General features: G+C 44.0%; 1 protein-coding gene across 1 annotated transcript in view; it reads left to right on the forward strand.

The window, feature by feature from the left end:
* Positions 1 to 11,751, forward strand: part of LOC143288738 (5-hydroxytryptamine receptor 2A-like) — a 55,205-nt gene extending 43,454 nt beyond the window's left edge. The window contains exons 2-4 of the mRNA XM_076597363.1: positions 10,151 to 10,540; positions 10,802 to 11,122; positions 11,174 to 11,751. Of these exons, the coding sequence (XP_076453478.1) occupies positions 10,151 to 10,540; positions 10,802 to 11,122; positions 11,174 to 11,751 (1,289 nt within the window). The remainder of the gene's footprint in view (positions 1 to 10,150; positions 10,541 to 10,801; positions 11,123 to 11,173) is intronic.
* The last annotated feature ends 2,237 nt before the right edge of the window (positions 11,752 to 13,988 follow it).

Raw genomic sequence — 13,988 nt, forward strand, 5'->3', positions numbered from 1 at the left:
ATCATCATCATCATCATCATCATATCATTACAGACATAAATATCATTGTGATCGTAGTCGTCGTCGTCATCGCTGTCTGAGCACGAGTTGAATCATCGTGTTCAAAATTGTTTGGAGTCATCTGCGCGACGCTCTCTCGGTACCTCACTCCAGCGACACTTTCAGTTTCAGTTTCAGTTTTTCAAGGAGGCGTCACTGCGTTCGAACAAATCCATATATTATCTACATTCTACCTGAAGATCTAGTCATCAGCCCTATCCACATATAATATGCGGCTTCTGTTCAAACGTGTGTGTGTGTGAGAGAGAGAGAAACGAAACGAAACGAAACGAAACGAAACGAAACGAAACGAAATTTTATTTCACCAGGGTAATGAGATAAGCAGGTACACATGCTTTTTTCCACCCAGCCCTGGACAAAGAGAGAAAAAAGAAGAAAACACACACACACACACACACACACACACACACACACACACACACACACACACACACACACACACACACACATGCACACAAAACAAGAAAACAAAAACGCACAAATTTGCAATTATCAAGTACAAGAAAAAGAGAGGAAAAAAAAGAATTAAGTACTATTAAAAAAAAAAATAAATAAATAAATGAAAATAAAAATAGACAAAAAAAAAAACTTTAAAAGAAGGAAGGTAAGGGGGGTGGGGGTGGATAGTCCATCGACCACAAACAGAATCACATACACATTCGCACACTCGGGTAAACAAATGTTACAAGGGGAGATAAAAAAAAAAATAAAAAAAAGAAGTCAGGCATGATATACTACTCACACACAGACAAATTAAGACATAGTGAGACAACCAAACATTATCAGAAAAAAAAAAAAAAAAAAAAAAAACCCACAGTTATTGACTTGAAGAGAATAAATCAGATATTGTTATGTGTTACCTTTGAGTTTAGGCTTTTAAAAAGGAAAGTTTTGTATGCTGATTTAAATGAGTTGATACTGCTTATATTTTTAATGTATTCTGGTAAGGAGTTCCAAAGTGTCCCCCCTGAGTATGCCAGACTAGTTTTAAACAGATCGATTCTTGGTTTTTTTATAATGATATTATTTGTATATCTGGACTGATTCAAGGGGAACCGTGCAGTTAGTGAAGAAGGAGCAAATCCATTTTGTATTCGATACATCATAATTGCTTTATTGTATTGCAGTTTGTATGTTAGGGGAAGGATATCAAGTGTAGTGTAGTCTTCGGGTGTCAGTGTAGAAGATTTTAGGAGTACAACTTTAAGGGCTCGCTTATGAATTCTGACTAGTGGCTTCAATGTACTGGCGCTACAAAGGTCGAATAAAGTGGATGCATAATCTATCGAAGACTGAATATGTGCATGGTAGAACAGTTTTCGTGCATTAATATCTAGAAAATGCTTAACTCTAGATAACTGGAACACTTTTTGGGAGACTTGCTTGCATAAACATTCAATATGAGGTGTCCAGGAAAGGTTGTTATCTATGGTTACTCCCAGAACTTTGTGATTACTTACTTCATCTATCTTCTTATCACCTATATAAATGGACGGTATACTAAAATCAATATTTTGTCGTTTTTGTCGAGAAATAACTATCATGTATTTAGTTTTTTGCTCGTTTAAAGCCATGTGGTTTTGTTCCGTCCATCTGACCAACTCATCAACATTTTCTTTAAGGCTAATAGATAATTCTTTCAGGTCAGAGTGATTCGAATGAACAGAGGTGTCATCAGCAAAAAGTTCACACAAGCCTCTCGTAATAGATAGAGGAAGGTCGTTAATATATAAAGAAAAAAGAAGGGGACCAAGCACTGATCCTTGAGGAACACCAAATAGTTGTGTCTGAAATCCAGATTGTGCATTGGTTAGAGAAACAGTATGTTGGCGATTAGTGAGAAATGATCTGATGAGAGATAAAGCATGTTCGGAAATTCTGTAAAGTGTTAGTTTTCTCAGTAATAGGTTATGGTCAATAACATCAAACGCTTTCGCAAAATCAACGAACAATACTGCTGTGAATTTGTTGTCATTTATGTTCATAAGCCACTCATCTACTAGATTAGTCAGTGCGGTATGGCATGAGTGATTTATTCGAAACCCAGATTGGTTTGGATGGAGTAAATTATATTTTGAAATATGAGACATGAGATGCTTATAAATGTGTTTTTCCAAAGGTTTTGAAAGAACTGAAACTATTGAAATAGGCCTGTAGTTAGAAGGATTAGTTTTATCGCCAGATTTATACAGTGGAATTATTTTCGCTTGTTTAAAATGATTAGGAATGTAATTTTTATCAATACAAAGATTGTATAAATAAGTTAAGGAATCGGCAATGATAGGGGCACTGGATTTTAAGATTTTACCATCTATGCCATCAAGACCTCGTGTGCCTGTTTGTTTTAGGTGTATGAGATAAAAATAAATGTCGTATACGGACACTGGTGGAATGTTTAAGTCTGATGTTATGTTTTTGGAATTACAAAACTCTTTCAGTGACGCGAGATCGTTAAATTGGGATCTATCATTTTTTACTGTAAAATTAGAAACATTGGAAAAATGGTAATTTAGGTCATCGATATTTATACTGCTTGCATCAACTAATACTTTATTAGTTCTTTTTCTTGTGAGGGTGTTTATGGCCTTCCATATCGATTTTGAGTTATTGTTAGTTCGGCAAGAAAACAGATTCCGGATATATTTCTTTTTTGATGAGCGAAGCATTGCAACTACTTTATTTCGTTGTTTCTTAAATTTTTCATATTGTTTCGTTTTTAAAAGATTATTTCTAAAATGTATGGCTTTTAGAATTTCATCAGTTAGCCAAGGAGGTTTAGGGGTATGTTTGACTCTTTTGGTTTTGAATGGAGCATGCTTATCATATACATTAATGAATGTTTTATGCCAAAATTCAAGGGCCTCGTCAGGGTCAGTGAACTGATAGATATTTGACAGGGATGACTGAGCTAAGTCAAATAGGAAGGACTCTTTATCAAAATTAGTGAAACACCTATAAGTAATGAATTTATGTCCAGATTTAGGAATTTTCGTACCCTTTTTCAGCCAGGTGATGCACACCGGTAAATGATCACTACAGCCACTGTAAGGAGCGCAGACTTCTATGATATTGTGTTTTGTACTGACATAAATATGATCAATTAATGTTTTTGAAGATGGGGTAATTCGTGATGGAGTATCAATTAACTGATTTAGGCCAAAATTATCATATATTTGAATCCACCGATGATTGGGTTTTAGGAGGTCTATGTTAAAATCTCCAAGAAGAATGACTTCATTACCAGCAAGTGTAACAGCCTCCATCATTTCACTAAATTTATCAAGCCAGTCAATATGTTCTGAAGGGTTTCTGTATACAAATCCAACGTATAACGGTTTACTTTTTTTAATGTATACTTCGATCCAAACTGATTCTACATGATATTTTTCAAAGGAAACAATACGTTTGTAAGAGAGAGACTGGCTGATGTAAAGAATTAAACCAGTTTGTTTGGGAAGAATGGGATCAAGGCGGACAACGTTATAACCAGGTATAGATACGTCTGCATCGGAAATAACGGATGTTAATCTGGATTCAGCACAACAAAATAAATGGAACTGATTGCCAGAATTATACAGAATAGAAGAAAGCTCATCTAATTTGTTTAGAACATGGTTGACATTTAAAAAACCTACTTTGAGACCATCTCTAGACGGCCATGTATTGGCAGTGGTCATTATTATAATCAGAAAATATGTAACTCACAATAACACACACAGTTACTCGATCAACAATTATTTCAATATGTGAATAAAGTGAAAACTGCAACCTGTAAAATAAACAAAGCTTATCGATCGGAACAATCTACAACAACAGTGAATATCAAATGACACAAAAAATCACTTCAAAAGCTGTCACTTGATTCGAACGACATAAATTGTCAAATGCAAAAAAATATTTTACAAAGCAGTAATTGTTACCGCAGGTATTCCACGCAAGGAGCGTCGAGCCACAATCAATATAATATAACCTTCTCGGTAATTATGTTACTAGTATGATAATGTCATTTCATGAGTATGGCAAGCCCGTAACACACACACACACACACACACACACACACACACACACACACACACACACACACACACACACACACACACACACACACACACAGAGAATGGGAATGGTAATGCAATCAAAATTATATGTTAAATAAATAGTCTCACTAACTGGAATCACAAGTGACGTTGTACGTCCTCCGCTTCCAAACAAGATGCTAACCATGATTATACTGTTGCATGTTTAACATCTGTGAAGTCATCATGTTTAATAAATAAATGTAACGATTCAAATCACCTTGAGGAAAAATGGGTTTAGTATCAGGAACTTTGTTTTGGCCAGGGCGCCCATGATACTCATGTGGGTTCATTCTGGCAAAGGACTGGGAATTGGACTGTGTGTCAGTGTTGGAATAGCTTGGAGTGTCCACAGACTGATGGGGAGGGAAATAGGGACCAGGTTTAGATGGCTGGTACTGGGAGTTGGGTAAGGGGGGGAAGTGATCCATAGAATACACTGAGGGCAAAAGGGGTCCATCACCGGGACGATGACCATTGTCTGGCCGTCGCTGTGGGAAAGTATTGGAACCGCGGGTGTAGCTGTGACCCTGGGTTTGTGTCACACGTTCTGTGGCGTTGTGAGCATGAGGGGCTGCATGGGACCTCTGCTGCCAGCCCATAGCATCATCAGCAGAGTATTGGGGGTTAAATGAATATCGGGGGTCGGAACTGTATGTATTGGTATTGTTAGGGTTACGATTAAAAACGTCAGTACGGTTTGTGTAAATCACAGAACCAGTGTGTGCATTATGCTGCATATGTCTGTCAGCATTGTAAGGCTGCCGGTTAGCAGGGACGGCACGAGTGTTGGTACGGCTAGGTCTCTCATCACCACCACTGAACTTTGTCGAAAAACCTTGAGCAGCATAACCAGTTTGTTGTCGGTTACCTGACAGGTCACGTCTAGTCTGGTCGTCCACAAGCCAGTTAATGTATGTGCGCTTTACATTGGATGCAAGCTGTGCTGTGCCTTTAAAACTGGGATGGGTTGCATTTTGGTACATGATTAGCTTCGGGGCGCCAGATGTTGCGACAAATGAGTCTGTATTATCTATAAATGTTATATTAGATATTTTACATGCTGAAAGAAGATTATGATTTGAGGGAATAATAGCGTTATTGAGATTATGCTTGCCTTTGGCTGGTACCAGTGAACTAAATGCTATTTTTGAACAGGGAAAGACCTGGTCACACAGATTGAGTATGACAGTCCACCGTTCGGTAGAGACTGGTCCTGAGGGACAGTCGTTGACACCAACATGGATGACTAGGGCTTTAATGTTGCGGTATGCTGGCTGATGTATCAACCAATATTCCAAGTCATGTGTTGCCATGCCCGGAACACAAATTTTGTGCAGGTTGTACGAGCGCAGTCTAAGTTTCATAGGGTCCACATGTTTGACGATGGAGTCACCAATCAAGAGTGCTGTGGCACTTTCATTTACACTGATGTCACTGAGCACTTCTAACGGAGAGCGTTTCTGACTCCTTTCACGAGACACCGTAAACGTTTCTTTGTCAGGCTTTGGGGACTCGGTTGGTTCGGGAATCTCGACACCGGCAGTCTTGTCAGAGAGAGCACTGTCAGAGAGAGGGGCGAAAAAGTTGTCAACAGGAACAGAGTAGTTGGTGGTGGGGTGGTCCGATGGAGAGTCCTCTGTGGTGTTGTCACATGGAGCAGCAGGGGGCACAAGGTCAGAAGACGCTGCTCTGGGGTCGCTTGTCTTCAGGGGGGTCGTACTGGAATCGTCCGACTGGCCATCTGTGGTTGAGGACTTGAAGGTGAAAACAGAAAGACCACGATTTTCCACAGTCTTAGGACCACTTTTCTGATCATGTGTTTCTTCTCTGTTGCTCGGGGTGACAACAGCGCTGACAGGTTGAACTGCCAGACTCTGAAGGTCTGTTGTTGTTGAGGCAGGATCACCGCATTCAGATGAGGTTACCGTCAGAGCGATAGTCTTTCTCCTCTCTTTGACTGCTTCTATATTGTCGTACTGTGTGCTGGCATCGACTGCTGGTGATTTCAGTTTGATGTTCTTTAATTCTGAGCGGATATTTCCCATCTGAGTTTTTAGAGTGTGATTGTCTTTGGACAATAAGTCCATGGATGTTCTTAGTTCTTTCAGGTTTTGTTCAAGATTGTCAATGCTTGAGTTAATTGAACTACGTTGTGTTTTTATAAGAGTTTTTATTTCATTTTTTGTTGCTGTTTTGGCGTCTTCAATCTGTGACAGAAAAGACTCTTTCATTTCTTGCTGTGAAGTAGTAAGATTGTCAACAGTTTCTTTGAGTTCCTCAAGTTGCATTCTATATGAACTGATCGGAAACAGGGAGTTTCTGTTTTTCTTCTGACTGACGCAAAGTGTGCGTCGACGAAGTTTCTTAGCCTTGGTTCCTGAAGGAGTTGCCTTGGGTGATGACAGCTTTGTCCGTGACGGGGATGGGGTCACTCTTGCTGAAGGGGTGGGCGGATGCAGTACAACTCGTGTCGGAGTGTACTCACAAGTCAGCACAGAGGGACATTCACTGGTGGGGGTCATTACAGGTGTACCTGTAGCAGGTGACGTTCCTGTGCTTTCAGCGGGTGACTGTCCTCTGGAACCAGGTGATGCGTCTCTTTGTGACACAGTGGTTGGCTCAGAGTGAAAGTGCATGGCATGAGTTCCCAAAGACAGGGAACCAAGAGGCTTGATGAAGTTGAGAGGGACATGAAGAAGTGATGTTGTCAAAGTGTGCATATTCTTATCACTCATAAACGATGAAACTAAAAATTTCAGTTTCTCACACTCTTCAATGTCCCAGTAGTAGCAGTCTCTTCCCTGACAGAGAAGAGTACCCGAGTTCTGTGCAGACTTGAAGTAAAGGGTGAGGGTAACCCTCTTTGTCGTTTTCCAGAATATGCGCATGGTGGTTTTGGCAAGTTCGGAAGGAGGGTCTGTAAGCCATTGTAACGCAGGGAATGATAAGATTTCATTATTTAGATCATAATCAGACACTTGAAGTGTTACACTACTTTCTGTAATGGCAGTGTAGCGATACAATAGAATATTACGCCATGTTGTCAACTCTTGCTCCCCACACCAAAAGCGTTTTTGTATGACATCTGCAGTGTGCACAAGTTTTTTACCACAGGTAGGTTGATCAACGTCATGTGCCTGTTGGTAATCACTTTCAATATGTTGATCTGTCATTGTTGGAAAAGCTTAAATGCTGACTCATTGCAAACATAAAATACACACTCACGCTTGCTCTTGTGTTGACAGTGCCATTCTCAATGAAGTCACATACGCAACATCACAATTCAGTGGAGTTATGTTCACGTGCAGTTGTCATGTTGAGGAAGGGTGGGGAGAGGAGAACGGACCTTGTGACAGTTTCACGTGCTGTACTCCTCTCGATTGTCCAGTTTGAAATGTGAACACAGTTGAACATCCAATTCTTCTTAATTATGTATTGAAAATATTTTTGCAATTAGCACCAAATCCAACAATGATCAACCAATTCTGAAAGTGCCATTCAGTTTACCACACCTTCATACAGCTCCTTGCAGAATATTACAACTTCACGTCGCCTAGAAACTGCACAATTCGTCGAAAATATCAGAGAGCCTCAAACTGCGTCTGCCTTCTCAGCCTCAAAGGAGAGAGAGAGAGAGAGAGAGAGAGAGAGAGAGTGTGTGTGTGCATGTGTGTGTGTGCATGTGTGTGTGTGTGTGTGTGTGTGTGTGTGTGTGTGTGTGTGTGTGTGCAGTGCGTGCATGTGTGAGTATGCACAAGTTTTTATATTGATATGCACTTGCATGTATCCTGATTTCTACTGTAGATCCCTCTCTCCGTCTCTCTCTCTCTCTCTCTCTCTCTCTCTCTCTCTCTCTCTCTCTCTCTCTGTCTCCCTGTCTCTCTCTCTCCCTCTCTCTCCCATCTCTCTCCCTCTCCCTTTCTTTCTCTCCACCTATCTCTCTCTCTTTTCTGTATTTGTGTATGTGTATGATTTTCGATTCATGTTCGTACCTTGTTATGTACTATCTCCCCCAATATTCCATTCTATTCTATTCTATTCTATTCTACTCTATTCTATATCGCCAGCAGCATAACCAAACGCGCTTTATCAGGCCTTGAGTCCAAGCATATTATTATAGTTGTGCACCTATCAAAGCGGAATTCCTCTTCAGAATTTTGCCAGAGGACATCGACAACACCTTTGTTGCTGTGCGTTCAGTTTCAATAATCAGTATCTGCAAGTCAAGGAGGCGGCACTGCGTTCGGACAAATCCATATACGCTACACCACATCTGCTAAGCAGATGCCTGACCAGACAAGACAGGCACAGGTTAATCCAGCGCGGTTACATCCTCTGTAATGAGGAAACATTCCATGTACTGGCCATAACAGTGAGTGATGGCCTAGAGAGGTAACGCGTCCGCCTAGGAAGCGAGATAATCTGAGCGCGCTGGTTCGAATCACCGCTCAGCCGCCGATATTTTCTCCCCCTCCACTAGACCTTGAATAGTGATCTGGACGTTAGTCATTCGGATAAGACGATAAACCGAGGTCCCGTGTGCAGCACGCACTTAGCGCACGTAAAAGAACCCACGGGCAACAAAAGGGTTGTTCTTAGCAAAATTATGTAGAAAAATCCACTTCGATAGGAAAAAACAAGTAAAACTGCAGGCAGGAAAAAATACTTTTTAAAAAATGGGTGGCGCTGTCAGTGTAGCGACGCGCTCTCCCTGGGGAGAGCAGCCCGGATTTCACACAGAGAAATCTGTTGTGACAAAAAAAAAAAAAAAAAAAAAGAGAAATACGAACAACGTACAGTCAAACAAATGATGCCTGAGTGCGCCAGTTGAGTGCTGCACACGGGACCTTGTCTTATCGCCTCATCCGAACGCACAGACGCTCAGTTTGATTGGGATTTCGAAAGAGGGGAGTGCAGGAATCATAGCCAGACTCAGACTCTCACGGACGCTGTATTGGCAGAGAAGCCTTCTTAACCATTCTGCCACCTTCCTCTTAGAAATGATCGTCTGTAACAAATGGCTAGAACCGTCTGCTCAGCGGTCTGAGAATATCTCACATTGGCGACAACATGACGCCATATGCGTGCGTGGGGGTGGGTTGGGACGGGGGGGGGGTGGATTGGGGTGGAGGTGGTGGGAACATGGTTGCAGAGGTGGAAGCTTTCGCTTTGGGGGGATGTGTGTGTGTGTGTGTGTGTGTGTGTGTGTGTGTGTGTGTGTGTGCACGTTTGTGTGTGTGTGTGTGTGTGTGTCCGTGCGCATGTGTATGGTTGTGTGTGCGCGCGCGCGTGTGAGGGGGGGAGGAGGAGAGGTGTGTGTGTGTGTGGGGGGGGGGGGGGTTGTACAGATCGTAAACCCCTTTTGGTGTATACATCTACGTGTTCTTGTCTACATTCGTTTTTGGTTGTTGTTTTTTTTTGTTTGTTTGTTTTGTTTTTGGTATAGACTGTTCCCACTTTTTATTGCATACATTTATGAGTTTATATGTCTGTATTATGTTTTTGGTATATTTTAAGCCCCTTTTGGTGTATACATATTTGTGTTCTTATGCGTATATTATGGGTTTTTAGTACATGTTGTAGACCCTTTTCGTGCTTTCATCTATGTGTTCATGTGTCTACATTCTTTTTAGTATAGACTGCTAGCCTCTTTTGGTGTATGTGTTCATATATCTGTACTATGGGTTTTTTTTGTACATATTGTAAGCCCCTTTCAGTATGTACAGCTGTGTATTCATATTTATATATTGTGTTTTTGTTTGTTTGTTTGTAGTTGTTGTTATTTGTTTGTTGTTGTTGCTGGGTTGTTTTGTTTTCGTTTGGGTTATGGTGTTGTTGGGGGGGCGGGGGGTTGTTGTTGTTTTTGTTGTTGTTTTTGTTTGTTTTTTGAAGGGGAGGGGTGTATATACTGTAAGCACGTCTGTGTATTCATAATGTCGACATCATGCTTTTCCGTACAGACTGTAAAGCTACTTTGTGCTGTCTGTCTCTGTCTCTACGTGTGTCTCCAGGTCGCTGGCTGTTCGGTCTGATCCTGTGCAACCTGTACGTGACGGCCGACGTGCTGATGTGCACCTCCTCCATACTGCACCTGTGCACCATCTCCCTGGAGCGCTATGTGGGCATCCGCTACCCGCTGTGGGCCAAGAACAAGTCCAAGCGAACCGTCTTCTTCAAGATCGTGCTGGTCTGGACCCTGGCCCTGGCCATCACCTCGCCCATCACCGTCCTGGGCGTCGTCAACGACTCCAACATCCTCAACGACGGGGTGTGCCTGCTGACCAACCAGCACTTCATCATCTACGGCTCCATCTTCGCCTTCTTCATCCCGCTGACTATCATGGTCCTCATGTACGCCCTCACCGTGCGCATGCTCAACAAACAGGCCAAACTGTGCGGTGGTGGGGGAGGGGGAGGAGGAGGGGCAGGCGGTGGGGGGCAGGGAGGGCAAGGGAGTGGCGGTGGGGGGTCGGGGGGTCAGCCGGTCATCCGACGATCCACCAGTTCACGGCGCCGGAGGACACAGCAGTGGTCGCGGCAGCATCACCGGCACACCGTGCTGGGCGCGCCCGGTACCACCACCTCCTCCTCCTCCATCTCCTCCTCCTCCACCTCCACCTACCGCCGCGAACCTCTCACCGCCACCTCCTCCTTTCCGCTAGGTTCTGGAGGGTCCGGAGGACGTTCCGCTGCCCGGTACCAGCCCCTCAGCAAGAGGAACACCCTGCCGCTCTGCCACGAGCGAGAGTCCTCCTTCTCTTCTTCTACCACCACTACTCCGGCGGCGGCGGCAGCGCCTTCCACGCGCGAGTCGTCGGCGACAGACTTCGAGTTCTGCAACGGGGACGGGGACAGCAACGAGAACGTGTGTGACGAGCTGTTGGACCATGGAGCTGGAAGCTTCAGGAACAGCAAGTGGCGACGGTTCAACCGGAAGGGCAGCTCCCCACGGCAGTCCTCGTCCTCGCAGCAGGAGGTAGAAGGTGGTGGTGTTGGTGTTGGTGGTGGTGGCGTTGGTGGTGGTGGTGGTGGAGGCGGTGGGGTTGGTGGGGGCGAGCCGCGGAGACTGAAGGAGCTGGTCCGGAAACACCATGTGGCACTAAAGGCGGCCAACATCCTGCTGATGAGGAAGGACGTGCTCCGGAAGGACACCAACGCCGTGCAAACCGAGCAGCGCGCCTCTAAAGTGCTGGGCGTGGTGTTCATGATCTTCGTGGTCTGCTGGGCGCCCTTCTTCCTCGTCAACATCCTCACCGTGCTGTGCGCGGACTGCTACTTCTCGCCCACCCTCTTCACCGTCTTCGTCTGGCTGGGCTACGTGTCCAGCACGCTCAACCCCATCATCTACACCGTCTTCAACAAGGTCTTCAAGCTGACCTTCCTCAAGCTGCTCTGCTGCCGCTACGGGCTCCTGCACAGGGGCCGTCGGCGCAGTCAGCTCGCGGCGTCGTCGTCCGTGCCCGCGGGCTTTGGGTTCGGGTTCGGGTCTTCGCGTGGTGGCATCAGCAGTGCCGGGACGTCGAGCTCTCATAGCGGCCTGCTGACCTGCAGCTCCTTCTGTCGGAACGGGGGAGGCAGCAGTGACGTTCACCTGGAAGAGTCCATCTGTTGATGTTGTGATGTGGTGAGGGGGGTGAGGGGGTGTGGGGGCTGTGGGGGGTGTCGGGGGGGGGGGGGGGGATGGGGTGGGTTGGTGTTGGTGGGTGTATAGATGGGTGGACCGCCGAGATGGTTTGTTTTTTGAAGGAACTGACCTCGCCAACGTGCAAACGGCAGACGTGTTTGATGTTTGTGTCCCCCCTCCTTTATTTGATTTTTTTTTCGGGGGGGGGGGGGGGGGGGGCGTGGGGGTGTGGGGGGGAGGCTTATTTTTTTCTCTATGCGCCCGCGCGTGTATGTGTGTGTGTGTATGTGTGTTTTATATGTGTGTGACTATGTACGGGTGTATATATATATATATATATATATGCATATCTTTGTGTGTGTATGTGTGTGTGCGTGCGCGCGCGCGCGTGTGTGTGTGTGCGTGTGTGTGTGTGTGTGTGTGTGTGTGTGTGTGTGTGTGAATGTATGATGGTCGTGGTAGTGGTAGTGATAATGGTGATGGTGGTCTCGTACCGAGAGGAACGCGGGCCAGACGCAAGACAGTCTTTTAGTGGTGACTGTTACACACAAGGCGACCCAAAAGTGGATGTTTCACTTGGGGTTGGTTTTTTTTGATGGTTCTTTTTTTTTTTTTAGGGTTTTCTGGTTTGTTTTGTACAAGGCGCCATCTGAACTCGGTCGCTCGACTCTATTTATTCCTTAATTAATCTATCTATTTATTTATATATGTACCTACTTTTGTCTATTTTTCATTGATTATTTATATAGTTATTCATTTATCTATTTATTAATTTATCTATTTATGTATCAATTTATTTGTCTATTTTCATTTTATTTGTTTATTTATCTACTTATTTATTTTTGTTTATTTATCTATTTATTTATCATCTTTTTATTTGTTCCTTTGTTGATTCGTTTATTCATATGTCGGTTTATCTATGTGTTTATTTAGTTATGCATTTATTTAGTCATTTATTTATTCATTCAATCATCGGTAAAGTTTTTTGTTGTTGTTTTTTTTCATGGATGTATGTGTTCATGTCTTTTATTATTTCATTGTTTTGGTTATTCCGGGGTTTTTGTGATGTTTTATGTGTACGATATGTATATAATGTCTTTTTCTTCTTTTTTTTTTCTTTTTTGTTTGTTTGTTTGTTTGTTTGTTTGTTTGTTTCTTATTTCAAAGTCAACTTTTAATTTACAAACAAAATTTACAATGCTTGATCCCAAGGTACCGATAGCAAAATGAACCTGCGGCCTACTTGCTTCCCCCCCCCCCCCGGCCCCCCAACCCCCATCCACACCTACCCCCACCCTCCCAGAACCCCCCACCCCCCCCCGCACTCACACATAACCCCCCCCCACCCCCCACCCCCCACCCCCCACCCCCACACACACATACATACATACATACATACATACATACATACATACGCACACATGCTAAAACATGGATTTTTTTTTTTTCATTTCAGCTTGTTGTTCTGTTGTTTGTTTGTTAATAGGCGATTTGCTTCAAAGACATAATCACTGGCGAATTATGCAAAACGAAATGTTTACTCACGTCACAGAGAAAAACAAAAGTCAGAACAGATGTGTGTGTGTGTGTGTGTGTGTGTGTGTGTGTGTGTGTGTGTGTGTGTGTGTGTGGTGTGTGTGTGTGTTGTGTGTGCACGCGTGTGTGTGTGTGTGTGTGTTGTGTGCACGCGCGTGTGTGTGTGTGTGTGTGTGTGTGTGTGTGTGTGTGTGTGTGTGTGCGTGCGTGTTCGTGCGTGGGGGTTGAGGAGGAGGTGGGGGGAGGGGCGTGGTATTTGTGAGGGAGAAACACAGACAGAGCATCAGAGCAGTCTTCGCAAAAGTTAGGCCAGGCTGAATCGGCATGAAGCTCTTCCCCAGAGTAATGACAGGTGACGCGGCTTCCGGACCGCCCCACGGTCATACCATTCCATATGTTCTCTCATGCAGACTATATAAACGTATTCCCACATGCCCTTAACCCCTTCATTACCGCTGGAGACTATGCTTGTCAGTGAACGGCCTGTCTCTCTTCACTCAGCTTTCACGGCGTACGGGGTCGCGGTTTCAGTCACTGTTCTGTATCTGGACTTCTTCCTCTTGTTAACGCTTTCGCCGCCAGTCAAATTAGAGTGTAAACTCCCCTTGTGCTGTAAACTCAGAAAAAAACATGGTGTCTAAGAATAGCTGGGGATTCCCCCCTGTGATGTGTAGAAAATATGGCCTATT

Source organism: Babylonia areolata, chromosome 13, assembly GCF_041734735.1.
Source record: "Babylonia areolata isolate BAREFJ2019XMU chromosome 13, ASM4173473v1, whole genome shotgun sequence".
Taxonomy (NCBI): domain Eukaryota; kingdom Metazoa; phylum Mollusca; class Gastropoda; order Neogastropoda; family Buccinidae; genus Babylonia; species Babylonia areolata.